General features: G+C 42.3%; 2 protein-coding genes across 4 annotated transcripts in view; one reads left to right on the top strand and one right to left on the bottom strand.

Annotated features, from left to right (window-relative positions):
- The first annotated feature begins 5,826 nt into the window (after positions 1–5,826).
- On the top strand, positions 5,827–9,966 carry ssr3 (signal sequence receptor, gamma). Its single transcript, XM_083772577.1, has 5 exons — positions 5,827–6,075; positions 6,747–6,873; positions 8,071–8,169; positions 8,818–8,949; positions 9,673–9,966. Exons 1-5 carry the CDS (start codon positions 5,943–5,945, stop codon positions 9,737–9,739), a joined length of 558 nt encoding a protein of 185 aa, XP_083628703.1. The 5' UTR covers positions 5,827–5,942; the 3' UTR covers positions 9,740–9,966.
- A 3,372-nt stretch (positions 9,967–13,338) lies between these two features.
- kcnab1a (potassium voltage-gated channel subfamily A regulatory beta subunit 1a) overlaps positions 13,339–27,159 on the bottom strand; it is a 121,115-nt gene continuing 107,294 nt past the window's right edge. For 2 of the 3 annotated variants that reach the window (XM_083773983.1, XM_083773985.1), the window contains exons 9-14: positions 24,371–24,456; positions 16,451–16,571; positions 15,573–15,667; positions 14,731–14,851; positions 14,013–14,101; positions 13,339–13,888 (exon numbers count right to left, since the gene is read on the bottom strand). In XM_083773983.1, coding sequence (XP_083630109.1) covers positions 13,799–13,888; positions 14,013–14,101; positions 14,731–14,851; positions 15,573–15,667; positions 16,451–16,571; positions 24,371–24,456 — 602 coding nt within the window. In that variant the 3' untranslated portion in view covers positions 13,339–13,798. The remainder of the gene's footprint in view (positions 13,889–14,012; positions 14,102–14,730; positions 14,852–15,572; positions 15,668–16,450; positions 16,572–24,370; positions 24,457–27,159) is intronic. The other variant, XM_083773984.1, reaches the window with a different exon arrangement.

The following is a 27,159-nucleotide window of genomic DNA, read 5'->3' as shown; positions in this document are numbered from 1 at the left end:
TTTGGCTTTCCTTTGGGAGAGGCCGGCCAATTGAAGGCCCCTCACAACGATTTTGTGCACGTGCCCTACAGGCTACCAAAGTCTATATAGTGGTCTGCTCTAGCTGATGATATTTTAGCACTTTAGTTAGGAAGGCTTCCTCAGTCTAAGCTGTAATCAAAACTACAGCCGACCTTGAGAATGAACAACAACAATGACATCAGGGGCGTTAGCTGAAATGTTAGAGAACACAGAATCATCATTACACAGGGTAAACATGCTCGGCTTCACAGTAGAATGCTTACGACTTAGAATGCTTAGGACTTGAAAATGGAAGAGATGTCTTTTGATATCAAATCCAGTCCCCTGTATACATGGCACCCATTTCAGATGTGGGACATGGTTTCAGCTATTTGTTCATGACCATGATGTATACAGCGAGGAACATGATTGAATGGAAACCAGATGGAGAGATTGAATTTAGATGGTAAAACCTGCATTTCAGAGTAAAGACAATGCACTCCTATGGCAACAGAGTGAGAGACAGAACCGCAGCAGGGAGACATGTCATCTTCCCTTGCAGTCTCAGCTCAGTCCAATGCTGCCGCTGCCTAGTATGCTGTTGTTGTGCCCATAGGAGGCGACCTCGGGCATTATTCAGTGGAAGTTGGTTCTGTTCCTGTTCCACACACAGTCATAGTTGCTCTGACAGAGATCACACACACACAGTCATAGTTGCTCTGACAGAGATCTCTCTCACACACACACACACACACACACACACACACACACACACACACACACACACACACACACACACACACACACACACACACACACACACACACACACACACACACACACACACACACACACACACACACACACACACACACACACACACACACACACACACACACACACACACACACACACACACACACACACACACACGATATAGGAGCCTCCAGAATCTTTGCTTTGGGCAGGTGAGAGGAGAGATAACTTCAAATGAATTTGTCATAGGAGACCCATCACATAATACACTCCTTAGGGCTCTGCAAGAAACGTATAGCACACCGGCACAGCCAGACACATCTCCCTGAAGCTATCTAAAGTGAGTGCGTGCCTGAGTGTGTGTGTGAGAGAGAGAGTCTTCTAGAGAAACAGTAGAGAGAGTAGCACAGAAATGTGCAAAGTAACACAGCAGCAAGATTTGTGAAAAAAAAGCACATCAACTAGAATACAACCACCATAATGACCGTCAATCATTTATCATGCACTATATCTGCAACTAATACTGATCTCAGAGAGGGAGGGGGGGGGGGAAGGGGCATTGTTGGCAGCCTCCTTTCTCCTGTACTCCTGAAGAGCATGCTGTCTCTATTTAAAGGGTGCAACATCACACAAACCAGCCTGTCTGAATTAATTTGATTGAGCGTGCACGCGCACACACACACGCACACGCACACGCACACGCACACGCACACGCACACGCACACGCACACACACACACACACACACACACACACACACACAGTAGGCTATCTAACAAAGGCATATTTCCCCTGCCAATAAAACACCTTTCAATTGAAATTAAAGAAAAAGAGAACACTAGCAGCCCAGTCAGGACTAAAGCACCGTCCATGTGGTTTAAGGGTGAACGTGTTTACTGTTCGTCTGCAGTGGTAAGCAAGCCTGGGCTGACAAGAGAATGAAGTAATACATCAATGTCATAAACAAACTGATTATACACTCAATGACATCTGCAAATTATGTACACACTCAAGTGTGGTTTGTGAAACTGAATATATGGTATTGGTTCTCAAACATTGTCATGTGCTGATGTGGTGAAAACCCAAATGCAGGCAGTGACGCAGGTAGTAAGATCAAAAGCCAGGACTGATGTTTAATAGGCCTACAGGTGGCACCAGGGCTGCTGTCAGGAAAAGGCAAGAGTGAGACTTCAGTTTGTAGTCTGTGTGTCTCTATAGTGTTTTGACATTTCAAGCTCTCTCGAGAGCAAAGCTCAGTTCAGATTTGCTGTCGAGACCACTCACCGAGCAGCAGTTAGAGCCAAAGAGGTACAAGCTGCTACACAACATTTATCCAACTAACAGTATTATATCTAAATTTGCATAAATTGATAACTCATGTTCATTTTGTGCTCAGGAAGTAAACAGCCCCCATTTATTTTTTAACTGCCACATGAATTTGATTTATTCCTTTACTCTAAAATATATAATGTGCTATTATAGTAATCCAGAACATGGCCCACTTGAATTAGTTTTAAATGTTATTATTCTATACGCTAAATTCTTTATACACAAACAAAGATTTGCTAACTTTACCAATTTTTACCCACTTCATCTTGGAATTTAGCCCTAGTAAAAAAAGAACAAAAAAATAAAAACTGCTACAGCTGTTTGAATCATCTTTCCCCTAACCTTGATATAATTGTTGTATTGTTATATTGTATGCTATTGAATTGTATTGGGGTTTTTTTATTTTCTGTGTTTAGTCTTTTGTGCTGTACATTTTACCTGAATTGCCTGAATCATATTTCTTCTCAATAAAAATAAAATAAAAAAACATTCCATGCTCGTGCAAAAGACTGTCCCTTCCCTCCATTCAGCCACTCAGACGCAGGTATAGGGCGCGTGCTTGGCTCAGACCCATAGCATGTCACAGTGCATGAGAAATGCATGTGAGTCACAATGAATGTGTGAGGGTCTCTCTCTCTCTCTCTCTCATGCTCGAGGTCTCTCTCGCTCTCTCTCTCTCTCTCTCTGAAAAACTCTCTCTGTCTCTCTCACACAGAGTCACGCTCAATGCGTGAGGGTCTCTGACGGTCTCTCTCTCTCTCTCTCTCTCTCTCTCTCTCTCTCTCTGTCATGGCAGCTGGCTTGTCTTGTCTTGTCTCTCTGTGCTCTCGGCTTGCTTGTCCTTTAGGTTGGCTGGCTACTTAAACCTGGCTTTTCAGCTAGTGCACATACTGGTGCAGCTAGTAGCCTACTAGCTGCTTTGGTGAAATTATATTCAAGTTATTATTCAGCTCTTGGAGCTTGTACCTCAGTTCAATAGTGAATAAATACACCTTTGTTCACTTTATCTACATCTATTGGCTGTGTTCTGCATTTGGGTTCACTCACTGTCGCATTGCCTCTGTCTCGTCTCGGCCTCCGGGTCGCCCACCAGATGACATTGCCTCTGTCTCGTCTCGGCCTCCGGGTCGCCCACCAGATGACATTGCCTCTGTCTTGTCTCGGCCTCCAGGCCGTCCTTTCTCAGGCCCAGTCCATCATTCTGGCCTCCCACCTGAGATGATATCACTATAAAGGTTGGAGCTGCACTCTGCTTGTGGGGAGGTCTGTCCTGGCAATCACCTGGCTGTTCTCCATTCTGCAATTACCTAGCTGGCTACGCCTACTTAAACCTAGCTGTGACAACTCTCTGTGCTCAGTGATAAATCAGCTAGTAGGTCTACTGGTCAGTTCAGCAGCTCTTCATTTAGTTTAAGACCAAGTTCCTTCTTGACATTTAGTTACTCCTGATCTCTTACAGTCAGCGGATTCATATGTTATCACTGAAGGGGTGATAACATCCTGGCAGCCTCCTAGCCCCTCTCGGAACCCTCCGTAAAGCTTTTCTGAAATTTGGATGTCACTTTACGTAGGGTCCCTGTGCGTTACTGTGTTTTCGTATTGAAATGATAGAACGCGGACATCAATATCGTCGTTAACGTTGTGTCTGCGCCGTTTGACGGCTTCTTTTCTTTTGAGTTATTCTGAATGTGCGTCAACTATAAGTACCTATATATACCGCTGCGAATTCTCTTGTGTCGCGGAAGCCGTTAAGTATTTTTAATCTTTGTTTGACCGATTTGGTCGCTTTGATTCTTCTTGTTTATTTACCGTTTATTGTACCGCCTCCCGATGTGCGGTTGGCTTGTGCATGGCTACGTTCCTGCCTCTGATCTGCTCTGTCATAGCTATAGCCACTAGCTAGCCAGATAGGTGGTACAATGAGGTGTCAATAAACAAGGAAGGAAGAGAAGAATCAAAGCGACCAAATCGGTCAAACAAAAATACTTAACGGCTTCCGCACCACAGGAGATATTCGCAGCGGTATTTATAGGTACTTATAGTTCACAAATTCAGAAGCCCTCAAACGAACAAAAGCCGTCAAAGAGCGCAGAAGGACGTATCCGAAGGTATTTACGTTTATTTATGTGTGCGTACCCGGTGGCAGGGTGGAGGTGGAATAGGACCCCATGGTCTGAGTCTCAAAAATGTCAGAAACTTCAGTACCATTGGGTTCTGCTTGAAGGGCTAGCAGCCTCCCATTGAGCTTAATGGACAGAAGAAATCAGCAGATCTACAAGCTCTTCGACAACTCATGTTCCTTGTTACTTTGGACTTTGTGCATTCTCCTGCTTTGGTGAAATTCAATTTAAGTTATTATTCTGCTCTTGGAGCTTGTGTAGTTCAATAGTGAATAAATACACTTTTGTTCACTGTATCTATATCTCCTTGTCTGTGTTAGTGTGTTCTGCATTTGGGTTCACTGACTGTCGACCGTGACTCTCTCTCTCTCTCTGGCCCCTTTTCCACCAGTTGGTTCCCAATGTGAACCGGTTCAGTTCTTTTTGGTTTTTAGTCCATGAGCCAGAGCTCCAAAATTGGAACGTTAATTATGAATTGAGTAGGCAAAACCATACCTGTATTAGATTGTTATCACCATGAAACTTCCCCAACTGAGTACTTACACGAAGGCAATGATTTATTATATTACAAATTTTACATTTTTAAATATGCAAATGAGGCATTATGTAGGAAAATATGCAAAATAATCAAAAAAGGTACTACTGTGGAAGGGTTATCATGTATTAATTTACTTGTATTGATCCTATAAACAATTTAATATAGGGTATAGTTTGCCCACCAATTTTGGAGCTCTGGCTCATGGACTAAAAAACAAAAAGAACTGAACCGGTTCCCATTGGGAACCAACTGGTGGAAAAGGGGTCTCTGTGTCTCTCTCTCGCTCACGCTCTTTTTGTTTTTTAATTGAGAAATATATATTATTAAATATATATTATAGAAAAATGACACAAACAAGAACAGAAAATAAACAAAAACATGACAATTAGAACTTGGAATGCTCCTCAGATCATTGGCTATTGAAGATCAATCAAAGAAGCTATTTGAATCATTATTTCCCGAAACTTGATATCATTGTTTTATTATTGAATGTGCCCAAAATGTGCTGACCTCATCACATTTGTGCTGACCTCATCATATTTGTGACGACGGCTAGTGAGAGACTTGAAGCCCTGGACCAGGGCTAGGCTAGATAGGAGAATTGGAGCAGAACTCATTCATAGAATATTACCTACAGTAGCGGTAACACTACAATCAATTAGACAACAATCGGGGGTGGTGACATGAGCAGCAAACGACACCATTTAATTCCAAGGACCCCCATGTGCACAGTGCACACAGAACCAAATGGACCTGTTCCAAATCCAATTCGTTTCAGGCACTCAATTTGGAATCCCCTGATTCCCCTCACCCTCAAGGAACAGTGAGGGTCCCCCACCCAATGCAGCAAACAAGTCGAATTTGTTCTGCACAGTACACCAAGTAAGTGTAAAAACAAAAGAGAAAAAGGTAAAATAAGAAAACAGTCACTGACCTCTCGTGGCCAACATGAACACCCCTCACGCACTCAGCCAGCACCGCACACTAGATGGCAGCAGAACGTTCCACTCGGTTCCACTATGAGCCTTGTTCCACTCACAGCCTCTCTGACGGCTTCCGTTCCGACGCAGGGCCGTTTCCGTGCTTGTGCTGACGCGTCGTTAGCAGCGCAGTGAAGCTCTTTGCTCTACGTGTCAGTCTTCTTTCTGTAAGGGACCAGCGGCACGCCGGCACTCATTCAGTCTTGTAGAAACATCCACCATGGCACCTAAAGGCAGCAGCAAGCAGCAGTCAGAGGAAGACCTGCTCCTGCAGGACTTTAGCAGGAACCTCTCGGCCAAATCCACCGCTCTGTTCTACGGCAATGCGCTCATCGTCTCTGCCATTCCCATCTGTAAGTACAGATGTCTGTCTGTGTGTAATTCTGTTCATTCAATGATCTGATGTTAGCTGCTGCTAGCTGATGTTGCTAACGGTACAAGTGATTCATTCATGTTATATTAACTATGATGATTTTGACAGCAGGCAGCAGAGATCGCTTTCTTTGCTTGGTTGGCGATTTAGTCATTAATAAATCACAAATCAATTTAGATCATTGGCCATTGAGCAGACATAAGGCTTGACATGATGGTTGCTAGCTTTCTGTTGCTGCTAACCGAACTGTGTATACAGGTACCAAATAGTTGGTTAGAACAGTCAGTGGTTCTATTTAAACGTTAATTTCAAGGGTGCCTAAGTTTGGTATACATTAGGGTCTAGGCCATGGAATAACCCAGAAAGAATAAGAACCAAATGGAGCGGTTGGGTTCCCCCATAACCTCCCCAATAACTAACTTAAACTTTCATATCTAACCATAGTATGTAATGTATTGTATTGTACACTCAGGGTTACAGATATGTTCCATTTGGTCACTATCAATCATTTAATGAGGGACCCCCTGGAACCTCAAGGACCCCAGGGGATCTCCGGATCCCTCTTTGAGAGACACTGGCTAGAAGTAAAACTGGGATGGCAGCTAAAGTAAGTGCTGTACTGATGTGAGCGTTCTCATCATGTGTGTACAGGGTTGTTCTGGAGGATCTGGCACATGGACCTGGTCCAGTCAGCCATTCTCTATGCTGTGATGACTCTGGTCAGCACCTACCTCGTGGCCTTCGCCTACAAGAACGTCAAGTTTGTCCTCAAACACAAGTATGTTGAACATGCACAAACTTCCACACTAATGAATACATACTCATCCACATCTCACTTCACACCTGTGCAGACATGTAGCCTTTATATGAGAGACAGACAGACAGATAGTGAGATGCTGGGATGATTGACACAGCTTCTGATGTCAACCTCCCAACAGTGTGGAGGGGAAAAAATAAGAAAATAAACCATGGCCACAAAAAAGGCTATAATGTCTATTTCATTCCTGTTAATAGGAGATGCTTTGATAAAGACTAAGGGCTGTATTTTGCGTGTCTTAAGTACCAGGTCTTATCACCTAACTTGAGTAAACTAAAGACCTGGAGGCGTGATCAATGCTCTTTGGCCACATTTGGAATAGCCAAATGGCATTGATCACGCCTCCAGGTCTTTAGTTTACTCAAGTTGGGTAATATGACCTGGTACTTAAGACACGCAAAATACAGCCCTAAAGCTCTTGCTGAGCCACATCATTCATTCTTATGCGCAACCAAGGGGGTGAAATTGGAACAAATCTCGATTGGCAAGGATTATTAACTAATTAAACCATTTTAAAATAGCTGATCAAAAAGCTCACAATTCAATTTCAATTCAGAGGAGCTTTATTGGCATGAGAAAACATACGTTTACATTGCCAAAGCAAGTGGCTCATAGATGCGACATGTTGAGCTTGTAGTGAGTGTGAATTCGTCCTAGGCTATTTTATTTTCGTCTTACACAAACGTAAATTCCCCATTGACAATGAATGGAGAATTTTCGTCATATGGACAAGCAAAATGGCTAATTTTGTCCTCCACAAACATTAAATTCCCATTGACAATGAATGGAGAATTTACGTAATACGGGTGTGATTAAAAAAAAAAAAAAAAAGGTTTTGCCTAGATAATTTACATGCCATGTCCATGCCATACGTGTCCCATTATAGGGACGCCAGGGTTAATGTGGTTAAAGGCAGCTTTAGCAGAGGGGGCACCTTAATGTTAAATTGGCTAATTCTTCCAAAATGTAATATATGATTTGAACATTTGAAGGCCTATTATTTCTACAGTTGCTATGAATTGCTACAAAACCTGTGTCTAGCCAGTCATTATGAGCATAAAGTCTGTTGATTCGGCCCACAATGTTTTGGTGCCCACTGTTCCTTTATCCAATTGTAGAGTTAAATGTATTTGTAATTTTTCTGTATCTACTCTTCAGAGTTGCACAGAAGCGTGAAGATGCTGTTTCCAAGGAGGTAACCAGGAAGCTGTCTGAGGCCGACAACCGTAAGATGTCTCGCAAGGAGAAGGATGAGAGGTGATTATGGGTTAGGTGACTACTAGAAATTGACACCTAGATGTCTTTACTGGCCGACGTTTGTTCGGTCGCTAAAGACAGTGTGATTCATTTTTTTTTTTTTTTTTAAGATATTTTTTGCGGCTTACGCCTTTATTGATTTTTTAAGGGATAGAAAGTAGGCTGACAGGAAACGGGAGAGAGATGGGGGGATGACATGCGGTAAAGGCCGTGTCGGGTCCGGGAGTCGAACCCGCGGCACACCGCGACTGGATCACCAGTCCGGTGCCCAGACCGTTACGCTACGGCCTGGGCCGACAGTGTGATTCATTAATTCAGACAAGGCTATTACAATTTTACAATTTAGGCATTTAGCAGACGCTCTTAATCCAGAGCGATTTACATTAAGCAAGAACAAAAAGCAGCTATTCTGGCAGTCCTTTCTATCGTGTCCAGTCCCCATAAACACAATGACATATAACTCTGTGACAAATGTCCAAATGTGCGGTATCATCCAGCCGATCCAGGTAAAATAATCACGCTAGATGTACACAAACTTGCTGCAGAGCAAGCTACACAGCTGTGATTAATTCCATCAGATTACTGAGCGGGGGAGGGCAATCAAACTTTAGCTAACTTGTATGGACCCCCCTCCTCTTGGTGCTCCAGGATCCTGTGGAAGAAGAATGAGGTAGCAGACTACGAGGCCACCACCTTCTCCATCTTCTATAACAACACCCTCTTCCTAGTCCTCGTCATCGTCGCTTCCTTCTTCCTGCTCAGGAACTTCAACCCTACTGTGTATCCTTTACAAAACGTGTCGCTGTTTTCTATCATTATGGGATAAGACCATGAGGTCCTATCCATGAGGTCCTCTAGTTCACTTATTTATTTAAGTTAGCGCAGGACCAATACTTGGCAATTATATTATAAAATTGCACACTCGGCTTTGCAGAGGTAAAAAATATATCTGATATTTTTTATTATAGCTGCATTGATTAATGGGGGGAAGACTCTCCTTTAGATTACTATCATCTCACTGTCGTCTGTCTGACTCTGAATGCCATGGGGAATGCTGAGGCACCAAACTTGATTGATTTCATGACATGATGAGATCAATGTAGTAGCCTACAGCTACAGTAACCTATTATAATTCATTAATGGCAGCGCAGCGACATTACGGCATGCATATCCTACCTTTGGAGGAAAGAGCTGGAAGTTGAGTGAGCTGGCTTAAAACTATGACTGGCTGACTTTCAATAATCTATTTTTTATATAATTAGCCGATGGTCGCAGTAACCCTCGATTTTGCTTGGTTCTACCCCCCTCTGAGGGGACAGGGAGGAGATGCCCAGCACCTGTCAGCCCGCCGACAGTCCACCTCCCCGGTCGGTAGTGACTGTCAGTCTGTCAGTCTGTCTGTCTGTCTGTCATATGTCTTATGTATATAGGCATACAAGCTGTGCGATACATGATCTATCTTTACCATGATGAGTGTTGTTGCCTTAACCCACTGTTCTCCAGTAACTACATTCTGTCCATCAGCGCCTCATCCGGACTGATTGCTCTGCTGTCCACCGGCTCAAAGTGAACCATGAACAGAAAATAAATAAATAAGGAGGGAACAAAGGGGTGGGGGAGGGGTTTATTTTTTTCTTTAAAAGTGGGCATGTATGTAAGTTTGGGAGTAAAAAAATAACCATGCCATTTCAGCTTCATGAAATTCATGACCAAGCACCTGGACTATGTCTTCAGGTCTGTCTTTCTGTCTCTTTTTGTACAAATAAAAGGGGCCAGATTGGACCCCATCTTCTGTAACCTTGTTGTCTTCCTCTCTATGTATTTGGTAGAATTCTGAAATGTTAAACACAACGGGCGACTGGCTCAGGAGGTAGAGCAGGTCGTCCAATGATCCATATCCAAATAATAGTATTAATTTAAAGAGTAGTGTGTGTGAAGTAGAGACAGCCAAATTTCACACCTGATCTCCCCCCAAAACAGGGTTTAGCAAGGTCAACTCAAATCAAGGCACTTGATTTGGCTGACTAGTATTCACAGCCAGGCCAAGTCCTAAAATGCATTATTGACTGTACTATATTTACTGCAAAGAGTCATGTAGCATGCTGTGATCTTGATCAGCTATTTTGCTAACTTTTGAAAAAGTAATTGCATGCCCAAAATTACAATTTTGTTTAAGGATCACGCCAAAGAAAGATGGCATACAAAGAAGCAGATCCCACACTTGCAACCAGAATTCAAGAGTGGGCATTTTGTTCCTGCTCAAAAATCTTATTTGTTATGTGAAATCTGAAATTAAATGTCCCAGATTTGTGTTCCCCACATGGAGTTTTAATCATAGTAGCCCCTATGATCTTTGTTCCAGTAATGCACAAGGAACCCATTTCACAAAAACGCAGTTACTGTATCCAGGTTTCTAACTGAATTTAGTATACTGTTGCGGTTGGGCAGAAATTAACCAAGCCTTCCACAGCCTAACCCTAACTGGTGTCTCAGCCCAAATATTAATATTTCAACTTGTTTTTTTTGTAAATGGATGTTCTACTTCAGCATACACATACAAGTAATAGATCTACAAACTCACAACGCTTGCTTTGCATTGTGAGATTGTAGATCAGCTATACTCACCATTATAAAATGTTTTCAAATAATAAAAAAGCAAACATTTTACATTACTATGCAATAATCCGCAGTTGCTGAAATCAGATTTTAGTGAGTTAAATATTGGAGGACTTTGTCTTTACCACAATGTTACTAGGAAGTGATACAGGCTAAATCAGTTAATTAAATCCTCGGCTCAATACTGAACTCATTCCCTGAGGCAGTTGTAATTGATTTGTGGAATCTGGCCAATAATATATTGTCATGGTACACTCTTGGAAAACTCCAGTATTTATACATAGAAACAACAAGAAGACACATGCCTGAGCTTTGGGTGCTGAACCAACTAGAGAAAACACATCTCTGTTGTGGTTGTTCATCATTAATCAAATGTTAATATAAGGTTGCAGAATGGACTCAAAACGCAAAGAATGCATTGATACGGCTGAGGAGAAAACAAACAAATCACTATTTACATTTTTATTTATATATGTTATTCATACAGTACAGCTTACATTTGCAAGAAAAGAGGCTTGAGGTTGTTTTTTCCCTTATGTTACAATGCTCGCCATATCGTTTTATGTACACACGTATGCTCCCTGGAATTTCCCAAAACAAAATTACTACCTCAGAAATGTGCCAGAGAAACTCTCTGCAATAATTCACAAAAAGAAAAAACTGTACCCTTTGCCATGGGTTTTTGACTGTTAAAACACTGTACCTAGCTTTGTTCTCAGTGCCACAGTAATAAGCTATAGCTGTTACTGTGACCATTGTCTGATAGGTAGTCAAATCTTTGTATTTACTACTAGGTATAATATCTACTGTATAGGTGAGAACATAACCCTATGGTTCATGTCGGCAATCAAAAAAGCAGGTTCAGTTCATAGGCAATAAAGAGACTCCACGATGGATGCGAATCGAGAGGATACACAGTCCGCTTCTCTTTTCTATGATCTACAGAAGCAGGGCTGCACTGGCTCAATAGGACCACTGGGTACATCATGCTTCACTCTTCCCCAACACAGAGTCCCACTTAAACTCAGTGTCCCATAATCCTCAATTCAGCTGGCTTCACGGGGGAGGGTGGGTGTGGTCACTGTCAGTAAATTGGTTAGAAATGGCTTAGACTCTAGACGCTTATTGTATATTTCTTCTAAACCCTTCTGGTATTCTATTATATTTGCTTTGTTGTGGTGAGCATAACTAAAGAACACCAGACAAGGTGAGTTGACATGCATCTATTGGTTAATATTAATATAGGTAGAATTCTCTGCCTATCAGACAAGAGTAGATGAAATTAGATTGGATGGTTATTGGATAACGTGGTTTGGCTGAGTTGGGAGTCTGAAACTCCAGTTCAGTTCATTTTAAATGGTCTATGGGGCCTTTGTAAAGAACTTCAAGAGACGAACCACATGCAACACAATATCCTTTGAACTCGACAACCGAGAATTCGATTTTTCTTCAGGGTTATAGGGGTCCCTGAAATAAATACGTTTGAGAACCAGGTCGTCATTAAACCTTGCTCTGTGGGGGAAATGCTTCCACTTTGATGTTTAATGTCTTTTGATTTTGAGGTGTGTGAGTTGTGAGAATATTGATTTATCCAGATAAAAAGCCCACAGTATTTGGCATGCAGCGCAGCACATTGGAAAGCTCCAAATCCTGGGGCACTTCTAAGTTTGTGTTTGTGTGTGTGTGTGTGTGTGTGTGTGTGTGTGTGTGTGTGCGTGCATGCGAGAGAGAGATAGAGAGAGAAAGGAAGAGAACTACATTCAGCTGCATCCATGGCTTTAAATATGTGAAAATGTGAATATGAAAAAAGATTCAAGCAAAAAGTTACATGTAACATAAATTGAAAGGGTTAGATGAATTTGGCCTCTGTAGTTATAATATAGCAGGCATTTTCTTTTCCACTGAGAAATATTGGAACTTACTGAACTTAGTATATTAAATGATTCTGGTGCATAATAATGGCCATAATGCTGCATTTGCCTGCAAATAGCCAAGCATCACTACAACCAGTTCAGAAATTATCTGAAAGGACACTTTCAGCAATTAAGGACCTGCAGAACAGGAGGGATCCTAACTGGATCTATCCTGTTCTGCAGGTCCATAATGCCAGCGGCAAACACCTGGAGCTAGTGGTTTCAATATCAGTCCTTGCTGTGGCAGATACAAATAATAATGAATAAATTAATTAATTAACTGTTTATAAACAGGGCCCCTGGCCTGAACAGAGTTGTACTCAGCATAGAACAGTAACCTGGATCTAGGAAGCTGCTCTGAGCTCAGATGAGCAGGTTTAGGCTGGACAGGACAGGAGGGCAGGGCAGGACAGGACAGGACAGGGTATAGCTGAGCTGGACAGGACAGGGTATAGCTGAGCTGGACAGGACAGGAGGGCAGGACAGGGTATAGCTGAGCAGGGCAGGACAGGACAGGACAGGACAGGGTATAGCTGAGCAGGACAGGGTATAGCTGAGCAGGGCAGGGCAGGACAGGGTATAGCTGAGCTGGACAGGACAGGGTATAGCTGAGCAGGACAGGGTATAGCTGAGCAGGGCAGGACAGGACAGGGTATAGCTGAGCTGGACAGGACAGGGTATAGCTGAGCAGGGCAGGACAGGGTATAGCCGAGCAGGGCAGGGCAGGACAGGACAGGGTATAGCTGAGCTGATCTGGGCTGAGACACTGGTTAGGTAAGATGAACTGGACTGGCTTCGACTAAACTCAGGTTAGGCTGTGGAAGGCTATAGGTTAGGCTTTTCTTGTCTGTGCTGAACTGCAGATAATTTGGTTAGGTGCAGCTGAGTTAAACAGGGGTATAGTCTTAAACAGACTAGGTTAGGTTATGATGGTTTTCGCAAGGCTGAGTTGGGCTGGGCAGTGGCCCAAGGAGAAAACCATGGACAGGAGCATTGAGACAGTGGACCCACAGTGGTGGTACGATGGGTAAGTAGATAGGTAGGACAGGACACCAGGCCATCAGGACACCGTGTGTCCTTTGTTAGTCCACCCCAGTGGTCTAGGTGCGGTAATCCTTCTTACTGTATGGCCTGTTGCCTAGTATGTGGTCAATGTCTGACGCCACATGAGACGTCATCTTAGGAAGGACCTGGGAGCAGAGGGAGGGAGGGAAATTAGGAGACACGTCAGGCAGCAGAATACAACAGAGGTTATTAGTGTTGTCTGAGTTTGTGTGTTTGTGTGTTTGTGTGTTTGCGTGCGTGCGTCCACACCTGTATAGCCCCTAGATTCTCAGTGAGCTGTTCAGGGTTGGATGTGCCCAACAACACTGAGCTCACTCCTTCATTCCTCAGACACCATGCTGAGAGAGACACAGAGAGATCATGTTTTATTCATACAAACAATAGAAGGCTTTATTGAGTCTGAACTAAACTCATTACAGTTCAGCTGAATTAAATGTGCTTGTATAATTAGCATAATTATATGACAAAACTACAATTCCCCACTGAAAGACAGCTTGTGATAATGAAAGCTGTGGAAGCATGTGAAGTGATTTCAATAATGGCCATTCAAACAGCAACCACCAGGTGGTGCACTGCTGTCATCTTTGGCTGAAATAGAGACCACTTATTTCTCTTTGACCTTTATTTGATATTTCTATTCTAAAAGGGCATTTGTGTTTGCCCAAATGCCCAATGACTTTATATTATACTGTACAACTAATACTAATACAACTAATAAAGTATATGTGGAAATGTAGATTTTAGCAAGAAATGCACAAGACAGATAGAATTAAAGAGCAGTAATTGAAACACTACCAGGGTGGGAAATTTGGGAATCCCCAAGAATGACAGAAGACAGTGTTTTTCAAAGTGGGGTCCAGGGGCTCCAAATGAACCCTTACAGGACTGTAACTCTGAGTGTGCAAATTGAGCAAAAAGAGTGACGGGTGTCTGCCCTCTACTTTGTCTACAGCTCTATGCATCTTACCCACAGCCAGCTGAGGCAGGGTGCAGCCCAGCTTCTCTGCAATGTGGCCCAGCTCCTTCAGCTTGGCCTGCTGTTTCCTGCCATCATCACTTACTATCTTATCCTTCAGCCACTGGTACGACTGCCCAGCGAGAAGAGAGGGAGCAGGGAAGGGAGGAAGGGGGGAGGGAGGGAGGGGGGAGGGTGAGAGAGAGAGAGAGAGAGAGAGAGAGAGAGAGAGAGGGAGAGAGAGAGAGAGAGAGAGAGAGGGAGAGAGGGGAGGGGAGGGGGAGAGAAACAGAAAGGGAGAAGTGGGTATAGAGATGTACAGCGAGGGAGCCAGTGAGTTAGTTCCACACAGAGGAAGGGGGTGGGGGGGGGGGGGGGGGAGAGAAGTGAGCTGTGTCTCTTGTTGTTTATGTCTATTATGTGTGGTTTAGCTACGTCCTAGTCTGCACTTTGGTAGATTAAAGTAGCCTAGATTGTATAAGTGCTTTATAAATTTAGACATGAATTGATAGGCTACGATAGAAAACTCCCCAGTGTCAATTTAATTCTGAGAATGTACAACCATTAGACAGAGTTACAAATGGTTAGATTAACCACCATTAGTCAATTGTCCCCAAAAACAATCACACTCACAGTGAGGGGCGTTCTTATCATCATACTAGATCGTCATACATCATCATACATTCCGTGCTCAACCAATCAAATGAAATCATCACATTCTACAAACACAAACACGGCTCATACACACAAAGCTAGCGCCCCTCAAAAAATAAAAATAAATTATATATATATATATATATATATATATATATATATATATATATATATATATATATATATATATAATATTTTACCTTCATGGAGGCCCTGGAGGTTTCTGGGATACCGTTCTCGTACTTCCCTGTGATGATGCCACATGCCAGTGGAGACCACGTCATCGCCCCTACCCCTGTCACCATGGAGAAAAGTGTTAACTCTCAGGTGGTTTGACTGTGTTGGAGATATTCAGGAGAACAATAGGTTTCTTTGTAGGACCCGGCCCAGTGCTATATTATGGATAACTAATATCAATATGTACTAGATTTAATTTTTAACTCCTAATGTACTGTGTATCTTGCATCACCACATTGTTATGGTCTCAAACTAAAAATGGCAAGGGGATGTTGCAATATGAATGCAGTAAACTGGACATGAGTTGCCTACAACTCGCGCTCTTTTTCCCTCCACACGTTGTGAACTTGTCGGTCGTCTATTTTTGGCCAAAACAGGAATGCTAAGGTTCAAGTGGTCAAGATTTAATTCAGAAGTGATGTAATTGTGTCATGGTCAAATTCCCTGCTGGTGGACTTGTTTGATCAGACAAGGTTCCTGGGCTACCTGACGTCATAAGAGACTGATTTAAGGAAATGTAGATCAGCTGGGCCAGGTCAGATCATAAGTGGTCTTTACACTTATGTAATCTTAATATTCTTTACTTACTTTATTCCTTTGAAAACTTGTGAAATGGGACATATTGTACAATGACTACTTCTACTTTTGGTAGCCTACTTTAAGTACATTTTGATACCAAGACTTTAGTACTTTTACTCAAGTACATTTAGTAAATTCTGAGTATTTCTACATTGCCGTGTTGATACTTTTAAGTAAAAAACAAAATAGTACTCTTTCCACCACTGAAAACGATATGGTTTGGCAGTAGAAGTGAAGGGTTCACCCAGTGCAGAACACTTGCCTATCTTGTGGTACAGCTCGGGCAGCTGAACCTCCACCTTCTCCCTCTGGAACAGATGATACTCTGCCTGCTCACACACTGGAGGGACCAGGTTAAACTGTCTGGCCACGGAATAAGCCTCCTGCAGAGAGAGAGACAGAGACAGAGAGGGAGAGATTCACTTACTGGTATTTTATTTTAAAGTGAAGAGTGCAATGCATCGTGAAATAATTTGTGTACAAGTATAAACTAACTGTCAGCCAGAACATACAGCATAGGCTAGCCCAAACATTTAGATTCTCGTAGAGGTTTTTTTCGATTCTGACGAATCTCTCTACGAGAGTCTAAAAGTTAACCCCGCCCCTGACGTTGAAAAGGAACGTTTGTGCCTCAAAATCACTCTTACCTTGTACAAATGCAAAATCTAAGCTGCTTTAAATGTTGCCCCACTTGTTTGTGATCTGTGCGCACCCATATTAAACACCGCACATGCTTATTTTTCAGTAAAAAAGGTATTTTAATCAACTCTGTCTCGGAATCTGGCGGCCATCTTGCTTTTCTCTCCATTGTAAATGCGCAAGAGAACCCTGGCCGCTAGGGGCGTGGGCAATATTCTGTTGCGCCGTTTACCGCATTTACAATGGAGGATTCAGAAACAGAGTGGATTAAAATACCTTTTTTATTGAAAAATAAGCATGTGCAGTGTTTAATATGGGTGCGCACAGATCACAAACAAGTGGGGCAACATTTAAAGCAGCTTAGATTTTGCATTTGTACAAGGTAAGAGTGATTTTGAGGCACAAACGTTCCTTTTCGACGTCAGGGGCGGGGTTAACTTTTAGACTCTCGTAGAGAGATTCGTCAGAATCGAAAAAAACCTCTACGAGAATCTAAATGTTTGGGCTAAGCATAGGCTACAGTAAGAGCATGGTGTGGCTATGCAGAAACACAGATTATGGACCATGAAAGTGAGGTGACAGCGGTACAGTACTCTACATCAAAGGGGAACCTAAAACAAATGTATTTTGCGCAACCACCTCGGAAAAAATTCCGCTTCGGTTTATTCTTATATCTTGTTTTGGTTTTATATCCCTATGTTGTGGTTGTGGCTCCACTTTCATGACATCTTTTGTTTCCTTTAACCACTTGCACATGATGCATGCACAAAGATCTATTTATATCATTTAACCATCTCTCTACGTGTATATTACAAAGATCTATTAGGGTGCGTTCGGAAATGCGCACCGGGAGCGCACTCGCCTGTTAGTTTGCATTGCACAGTGCGCTACTTCATTCCATTCATGTCAGATTGAAAAAGGCGCACTCGTTTCCTTGATCTTAGTAATCATCACTAGAGGGCGATGCAAGCCAAGGCATCTCATTCTCAGTCTCAAAACTCCAACGACGCGAAATAACAATACTAATGCTGCATTCACATAGGATCAGGCAAGCGGTAGACGGTAAACGGAACAGGACGGCACGGCAGCCCGAACCGGCGACGGTAACGGCAGACGGCATCAATGTTAAAATATTTAAACTTTTTACCGTTCCGTGCCGTCCAGCAGGTTTTGCCGTTTGCCTGATTCCATGTGAATGCAGCATAAATAATAATAATAATAAATAATAACATTTCGGAGAGCAGCAACATCGCGTGGCAAAGCGGAAAACAATTCCCAAATGGGAGCTACTACTAGGCGCTAAAGCTAAGTGGCTAACCATAGTGTTTGTAGACTGAACGGGGGTAGGGGCACCCTGGGCAAGACCTAAGCTGAAAAGACTATCAGCGGAAGTTGCGGGATTTTAGCGGAAGTGAAATCGTTGATGCTTTACAAATCAGTTTACATTCTCCGCGAATAAAACAAGTGTTGTGATTGGTCTGGAAAATATCGTATCCGGGGGAAATACATTTGACGGCTGTTCCGGAGGATACAACCGCCGATAGCTTCTCTGCCTTAGGTTGTGACCAGGCTTTTCTTTTCGCAGATAAGTAAGCCTGGGACCGAGGCTAGGGTAGGGGGTAGGAAGTAGGGACCACTTGGCTGTTAGCTTGGAGTGGTAATGATTTACATTTGGCCCGGAGACTTGCTCGCTTTAGCTCGACGGTGCCTCTCGTGGCTCAAGTCACCTTCAGACTCCAACGGTGAAACCGAGTGCACCTTTTCCAATCTGACTCGTTTCCCAATCGTACTGTGAGTGACATACAGTATATATCGATGCTATCGGGCAGAATTCTATCTATTCTTATCTCCATATTCTAACGTGTTGTGTTTCTTTTGTAAATGAATGCCCTACTTCATACACTACAGTGTCACAAGCTCAAAACTAGCTTGTAGAGTAGATGTGCTACTTTTGCCACTTTGAATCATGAAAGTAACAGTTTTGGACAGTTTCCACCCGAAAGAGACAATATTATAAAGAGCTCTTTGTTTCCTTGTGCAGTGGGCGGGAGCGCAAGAGGGACAGGGTGATGAAGTTGTTGGATAATAAACAGGGAATCAATCAAGATACACTGATGCAAAGACAGAAGGGCAGACAAGGTGAACAGTGCACGCTAACTTCAACTTACACTTGACACAAGGTGAAATAAACTCCAACTGCAGCTTACTTCATCAAATCAATATCCGCTATCACAACACTGTTTGCATTCCAGTTCACACATATATGGGATTACCTAGATTTCCATAATGTCTTGGAGAAAAAGTCAAAGCCATAGGGAATAGATGCATGCACAGATTGCACGCATACTCTCTCTCTCACACGTGCACACGCACACGCACACACACACACACACACACACACACACACACACACACACACACACACACACACACACACACACACACACACACAAACACACACACACACAGCTTCTTAATCATTAGCAGACTCACTCTATTATCGTGTAGGCCTGCTGTCAACACTATGTGACAGTGACAGTGAATTCTTGGGCTATTTGGCATTATTATAAAGATCATGTTGCTGCTGTCATGTGCGAGCAGGCACGTGTGTGTGCGCTTGTGGCTCCTTTGTCATGTACACTGAGAAGTCATTGTTATTCTCTTTCAATAACCACATCAAACCCATGGCTATTGGCTACACCTCACCACTTTCATCATTATGTCTCAGAACCGACTAAAAAATGTTGTGCCAGGGACAAGAGAAGATTTGTCAAAAATGTTAAAAAACGAAATAAGGCTTAATTGAAACTGTTCCTTATTTTGATGGGGCCCCCCTGGAACCCCCCTCAAGGACCTCTGGGGTGCCCAGACTGGACTTTGAGAACCAGTTAGTTAAAGAGATGAGTAGGCCTACTGCATACTGAAAGAGATGTCAGGAACAGTACTGGAGGATACTACCATCCCTCTGGAATCCTTCACTTCTTTATTTCCAACAATCCTCCCCAGAGCATTCACTTACTCTTTGTTCTTTCCCATGGATTCAAGCAGAATATAATCTGTGAAACATCATGGTGTTTTAGTCATGTTGTTCCTAAGGTTCTACATACTGCCAACCAGTTGAAGAAGTCGCAGACCTAACCTTAAAAGAAAGTCAACATTTGAGACAGTTTTTTATGGAAAATGCTTCTGAACATATTTCTAGTTTGACCTACAAATGCTTAAAATAATAACCGAAAATAGGCAAACTTACAAGCTCTTAAAGGACAACTTTAGTTTTTTTCAACCAAGGTTCATGTTTTAGGTTGTTATTAGAGAAACTAAAAGGTGAGTGTTAATTTTCTTTCATTTGCTGCTTTCTTTCGTTTTAAGGATTTGAGCAGTTTTTGACAGGGGGGCGGGGGCATTCGAGCATGGGGCTAAATATGTATTTTTTAACACAATGTTATGGTCATTTATTTTTTCATGGTTTACTATAGTCCTAATAAACGCCAGGAAATTACATCTGGCCACAAAAGATCACGGGATCTATTGAATGTGACAAACTGACATATTGAGCCTATACACACAGTATAAGCCTTCTCCCTGTAGGCTACCTTCACATTCAGTAGATCCTGTGATCTTTTGTGGCCAGATGTAATTTCCTGGCGTTTATTAGGACTATAGTAAACCATACAAAAATAAATCACCATAAAATTGTGTTAAAAAATGCATATTTAGCCCCATGCTCGAATGACCCCGCCCCCCTGTCAAAAACAGCTAAAATCCCTAAAACGAAAGAAAGCAGCAAATGAAAAAAGATTAACACTCATCTTTTAGTTTCTCTAATAACCTAAAACATGAACCTTGGTTGAAAAAAACTAAAGTTGTCCTTTAATGCGTCAGCCTGTAGATTTCATCCTCTTTCCTCTCATTCTTTTGCCCTCCCGATCAGTCTCTCCTCTCACTTCACTGTGCTTTTAGCCACTTGTCTTAAACCATATATTTTGTTGGCCTAGATCTCCCAGAGGTCTATACCCGGTCCACTCCTTTTTCTGCTCTACATCAAGTTCTTTGCCGAATATTGTGAGCTTGCAGATCTGATATTTTTGCAAAATGTTGGCCGAATATTCGCCTATTATGATATGGCCATAAGAGGGACGCTAGGGTTCATATGGTTAAGATAAGGCCATTTGATTTGATTTAGAACTGGGCGATTATTCCAAAAAAGATTCCTCAAACATAAAAACATCTTTAACTTCCATCCATCCATCTATCTTCAACCGCTTATCCGTAGTCGGGTTGCGGGGGCAACAGCTCCACCAGAGAGCTCCAGATTCCCTCTCCAGGGCAACATTAGTGACTTCCTCCTGGGGGATACCGAGACGTTCCAAGTTCAGTGAGTCGATGTGTTTCCTCCAACTGCACCTTGTTCTGCCCTGGGGTCTCCTCCCAGTGTGATGTGCCTCTAGGACCTCCCTAGGGAGACGCCAGAGAGGCATCCTAATCAGATGCCCAAACCACCTAAGCTGGCTCCTTTCCAGGCGAAGAAGCAGCAAGTCTCTCTCGTGTGATTGAACTTCTCACCCTATCTATCTCTAAGGGAGATGCCAGCCACCCGTCAAAGAAAACTCATTTTGTCCGCTTGTATTCGCGACCTTATGCTTTAACTTTAGTTATTCTTTAACTTTAGTTAAACTTTACCTTTAACTTAATATACTTTGTCTTTAATAGATACCAACATAAATAAACAATATTTGTACATAAGTAAATTACTTCAAACCCATAGACACATATATTTGCAATACAAGCCACCTTTTCCTAGGTCCAAGCATCATCATTTTAGTTTTCCTGGTAAACAAGTTTGTTGATCCAGTGATTAATATTTAGTAGGCCTCCTCTATTTATGCTGCTCATGCTTTATACACAGTAGTGTCATCAGCTAATAGTGTAGTGCTGGACATAAATATGAGTGGAAAAAGGCGTATAAGTTAAATTGAAATGAAGTATTAGTAGTAAGAGTTCACCCAGTTAATGCAGTTTCCTGGAAACCGTAATGCAAAGTTTGTCCATTAATATGTTATGAGCAACCAGATCAAATGGAGCACTAAAATCTATAAATAAAGCCCCAACTTTGCCATCTGTCCCAGTTGGTCATATCTACAATAGACACAGTAGAATGTCCACTTCTATATCATCGCTGTCAGACGGGAACCGTCTATCTTATATTAAATATTTGTTATGTAGACATATTTGTTATGCTTCCAATGCTTTGGAACATGTCCCTGTGCAAGTGACAAATTAAACAGGAAGGTTAATGGAGAGGCTATTTGCTGGGCAGTGAATCAAAGTCTGTCAAAATGTGCCTCCATCAATTAAAACACCTCTTCCCCACACACCATAGAGCATGTTGTTCTACCCTTCATGATATTATCATCAATAGATAGGATAAGTCAGATTGAAAAGTAAGTATTGTGTAATAAAAACTCAAGAAAGGATAGCAGAAAAGATAGCAGACAGTGGCCTTGTGGTTAGAGTGTCCGCCCTGAAACTGGGAGGTTGGGGGTTCGATCCTGGGCCGGATCATACCAAAGACTGTAAAATTGGGACCCAATCCCTTCCTGCTTGGCACTCAGCATCAATGGGTTGGATTGGGTCAAATCAACTAATGATTCCTGAGCACGGCGCACGCTGTGGCTCACCGCTCCAAGAGGTCAAATGCGGAGAACAAATATTTCACTGCGGTAACGTGTGTGACTAATCGCACGACTTGGTGGGTTCTTTGTTATCTTCACATTATTGTGACCGATTACGCTTCAGAAAATTGCATCAATCAATACATGTTTTCTCACGGTGGAAATATCTTTTCAGGTAGAACATCGTGTTGCACTGGAATTTTACCTAACTACCACCAGCTTGTATTTCCCTCTACATTACAACACAACATGTCAACATGTCATCTAAAAATTGCTGATCTACAAGCTCACAACAAGCCATAATGGTTCGATCTTGGCCTACCCTGTACCCTCAGCGTTGGTATTGCATTCCAGAGAAAACAATATTACCTCTCATGGACACCAATATTCTCCACAGTTTGCAATGAGCATTTAGAACCATGTTCTCAGACATCAAATCATCAGTTTGTATTGGCTCATTAGGTGAGTAAATACTCACGTAATATCTCATGCAGTAAAGCAATTTCAACCTATTGTTGACTCATTCCCATCACTGTCAAAATGTGCTGTTGTATAAGCAAGAAAGTACTGTACGGACCACAGTCTCTGTAAGGTGCTGAATGCTGATACTGGCAACAAGATTCAAAGATGGAATAATACAAAACACTCAATGTAGATCCACAGAGATAATTTTAATTACCAACATTTCAACAAGCTGACTTCAGGGATACCTGCTACAGAATGTTTGTATACTGTAGCAGAAGCAGATAGGCTACCCTTGATGATGTCAGCCTGTATAAATTAATCCCCGCTAATATCCTTCGAGGTATTCTTCTTATCATTTTCACAAGTGTTCCTGAAGCTCATATCTTTCTGAGGTATGCTCTGTGTTGTTTCTTAATATTGTAGCTGAATCTCCCCAGCTTCTCAACAGAGCCACTTGAATCCAGACTGTTTGATCAGAGCTCAATCAATCATACATACATACACGGTACACAAATCCACCTATGTATGTTATGAATGTACAGTAAAAGCAGTGTTAGAGCAGACTTTGAACATTCCATGTGTGTTTATTGTCAGACATTGAACATTCCATGTGTGTTTATTGTCAGACATTGAACATTCCATATGTGTTTATTGTCAATGTATATGCCCAGGTATCCAGTGCCGGATTTCTAGGAGTTGAGGCCCCTGGGCTAGAGTAATTCTTTAGGCCCCAGGCCTTTTTGGTCACACGGCAAGCCGTGTGAGCGTTTGTTTTGGCCCTAAAAGTCTGTGGGGAGCGGCAAAATCACCATAATAGAACTAAATATACTAACTAAGCACAAATCTCACTTGAATTGCAATACTTTTACAATTTACTACAATTTCATAATTAAGTCTTTTGGGCCACCCCAGCCTAGGTTATGGTGGGTGCATTTTATAGTGCCTTTATCCAAAGCACTTTACATAGATTGTGTGTACATACATACACACACACACACACACACACACACACACACACACACACACACACACACACACACACACACACACACACACACACACACACACACACACACACACACACACACACACACACACACACACACACACACACACACACACACACACACACACACACACACACACACACACACACACACGCCAGAGTGCTCAGAAATAACACCCGGGATGGCTCATAAGAAAACACTAGCATGTAGGAAGTGCTATGTTGTTGTTCAGACCATGAGAGGGCAGTTGCATCATAATGAGAATGGTATGGATATGGAATGACGCAAAAACAGTGCAGCATTATTTGCATTTTACACAATGACATTTCACAGAGTAGCTTATCTGAATGTATTGCTGGCTTGAAGTTGAGAGAGATAAAAGTAGTTTTGTGTGCTCACCATGATCTCCATGGCCGTCCATCGAGAGGTTCCCCAGTACATGGCCATGCCCTGGTTGATCACATAAGTCATGGCCCGTACAATCTCTGGAAACACAGAGGCACATAGCCAGGGTTAAAAATAATAATAATAATAAATATTATCATCAAAAGCAGAGGCATGTATTTAACCCCCATCCCCCAATAAATTTGAATCCTGCACACAACAACACTATAGACAGATCTTCTGAGGATTGTTTGGTTGATTGATTGAATGATACATTCCTTCATTTATTTGCTTGCACTTCATTCATGGGTCTCTTACTTTCCAATACAGTCATATTTCAAATAAATATACATAAATACCATAGGCTATATGTATACCATGTGTACAGTGCCGTTTTATTAGGCACTAGAGCAGGAGTAATAATTCATTTATGGGAGCAGTCTACCACACTGTAAAATATTCAGACAGTTTCAAATCCCATGACCCAATTTTAATATGTCTCTAATGTACTTTTAGAGCAATAGAGAAAAATGCGTCGCTCCAAATCTGGTGACGTCAGTGTTCTCCGCTGTTTTCTACCAGGTATGGGAGGTGAGGAGGGGGGCGGGCGCTCAGATCGGTGAACCAATTTCTGGCCCTCTAGACCAGAAATCACGCTGGCTGGGCCAGGCTAGTCAGACTCCAGTAACTAATAATGTCACAACCAAGTGTCACTGTTGCACAGCCTAACACACAGACACAGACAGACACACACAGGCCAGGGAGGAGGGCTTGTACAGTACAGTACAGTACAGTACAGTACAGTACAGTACAGTACAGTACAGTACAGTACAGTACAGTACAGTACAGTACAGTACAGTACAGTACAGTACAGTACAGTACAGTACAGTACAGTACAGTACAGTACAGTACAGTACAGTACAGTACAGTACAGTACCACTCACTTCAGACGGGTCTGATATTTTTTTTTCCCCAAAAAGAGAGAGATTACGATAATGATTATTAAAGAATATGCAAGCAATGGGGAATTTTCTCAGAACAACAGCTCCACTGGTTTGTGCCACATGCACAGCACCTTGTGTACCTCACTTACCCTCGCTAACACATCACAACCGACCAGATGGGGCTGAGTGAGTGAACAACGACCTCAGCCTCAATCGCTAAAGTGCTGAGTCTGATCACATTCAAGCCCACTGCATTTTTAATGCGGCAATTAACAGCAACATGGCCAACTGTGAGCCAACAGCAATCAGGGCTCAGCCAAAACTCAGATTATTATCATTAAGGTTATATTCATCATGGGATTGTGCTCTTCCACAGTTCCACTGTGACAGCTATATTCTGCTGAATCTTAAGTCTTAATTGGCCGCTGGCAAGGCCTCAGAATAGAAATTGATACCTTAACAACAGCTGACGCTTACAGTATTTTGTAGGAGTCTGTTTTTGTCTTCTTCCCCAGAGTAGCTCTATTCTTGATTGAAACTTTAAAAAGTACCTTCGAAAACTAAATGCACGTGTTGTTATTGTGTTCCTCAGTGTCTATACTTTCGTTTAAGAGGGACAATTTTATATTCGAAAATGTCAGCTGCAAATAGCATCTTGCCAAGACAAATAACATGTATTACTATTGTAGTTTCACTCCCTCTTCCAACCTCCTTGTGGCTGTCTACTTTTATATCTCTTCTGTCTCTCTGTCTCTCTCACTCTCTCTCTCTCTGAGAGCATGTTGCTGCAGAAAACACTGCGGTCACAGACCGTCACAATTAATTCTTCTCCTTGCTGCCTGTTTCCTGACAACACATCAGGAGAGAACAGAGAGCGAGCGGTACGCAGTGGGGAAGAAAGAGCACCCATAGGGAGTGAAATGGAGGAAGGACAAAAGAATACCCTGACATACGCACTTTTTTTGCTTCCCAATTCTGGGGCTAACATTTAAGGCAATCTACAAGCTTGTAAGGCGTCAGTGTAGAGATACCGGGCTGAAGGTTCACTGGTAAAGTTCACAGTGAGATCTTCACAGGCTGTCGCACAGAATTACCTTGCTGTACTTGAACTGCCAGATATGTTTTCAATGACGTCTGATATATGCTGCTACAGTACGCCATGTCTCACCTGCACATGATATGCACAAAGGTCTAAATTCTATATTGGTTGCTATTCTATTGCTGCATCTCATGTAGGCTACTGTACATATTTGTTGCCTCATTCCATTGCCATTTCTTCTAATATATGCACCCTATCTATGTAGGTACATTGTGTATTTGTATTTGACTCATATCAGGAATATTTGAATACCTAACCTGCTTTCCTTGTCTTTTCTATTTTTCTCAGCTTTCCTGAAAAATGCAAATGATGGGAGCTTAAAAAAAAAGAAAAAACCTGTAAACCGTGATGTGACAATAAAGTTGAAGTTGAGTTGAAGTTCACAGAGTATTGCTTGACGCAATTATGACTGCAGTCTCCAAAGGACGTCTTGTAAAGATGAGGCTCCACTAATAGCCTCGCGTAGACACTAATATCACTGTCAGTGTTAGATTTTTTTCTGCAATGTCCCTCCCCATATTTGCATAGTCTAGTCCCCGATTATAATACAACCCTGTTTTTTTAGGATATTTCCATTGGAAAAAAACGTCTTATTTTCAGGCCAATAGGGCATTTGAACACAGATGCCTGCCAGTCACAATGTGGGACAGGGTCTCAATTTGTGGTACGCCTGAAAAATCTTGGAAATGAGGGAGTGTCCCAAGCACAGGGGGACATCTGGTCACCCTTCACACTTATGCCAGTGTGCCAGTGATCACCCT

The sequence above is a fragment of the Protomyctophum parallelum genome (genome assembly GCF_964188405.1).
Source record: "Protomyctophum parallelum genome assembly, chromosome: 9".
Classification (NCBI taxonomy): Eukaryota; Metazoa; Chordata; class Actinopteri; order Myctophiformes; family Myctophidae; genus Protomyctophum; species Protomyctophum parallelum.
The sequence above is the reverse complement of the archived record's forward strand: the minus strand, read 5'-3'. Positions and strand labels throughout refer to the sequence as shown.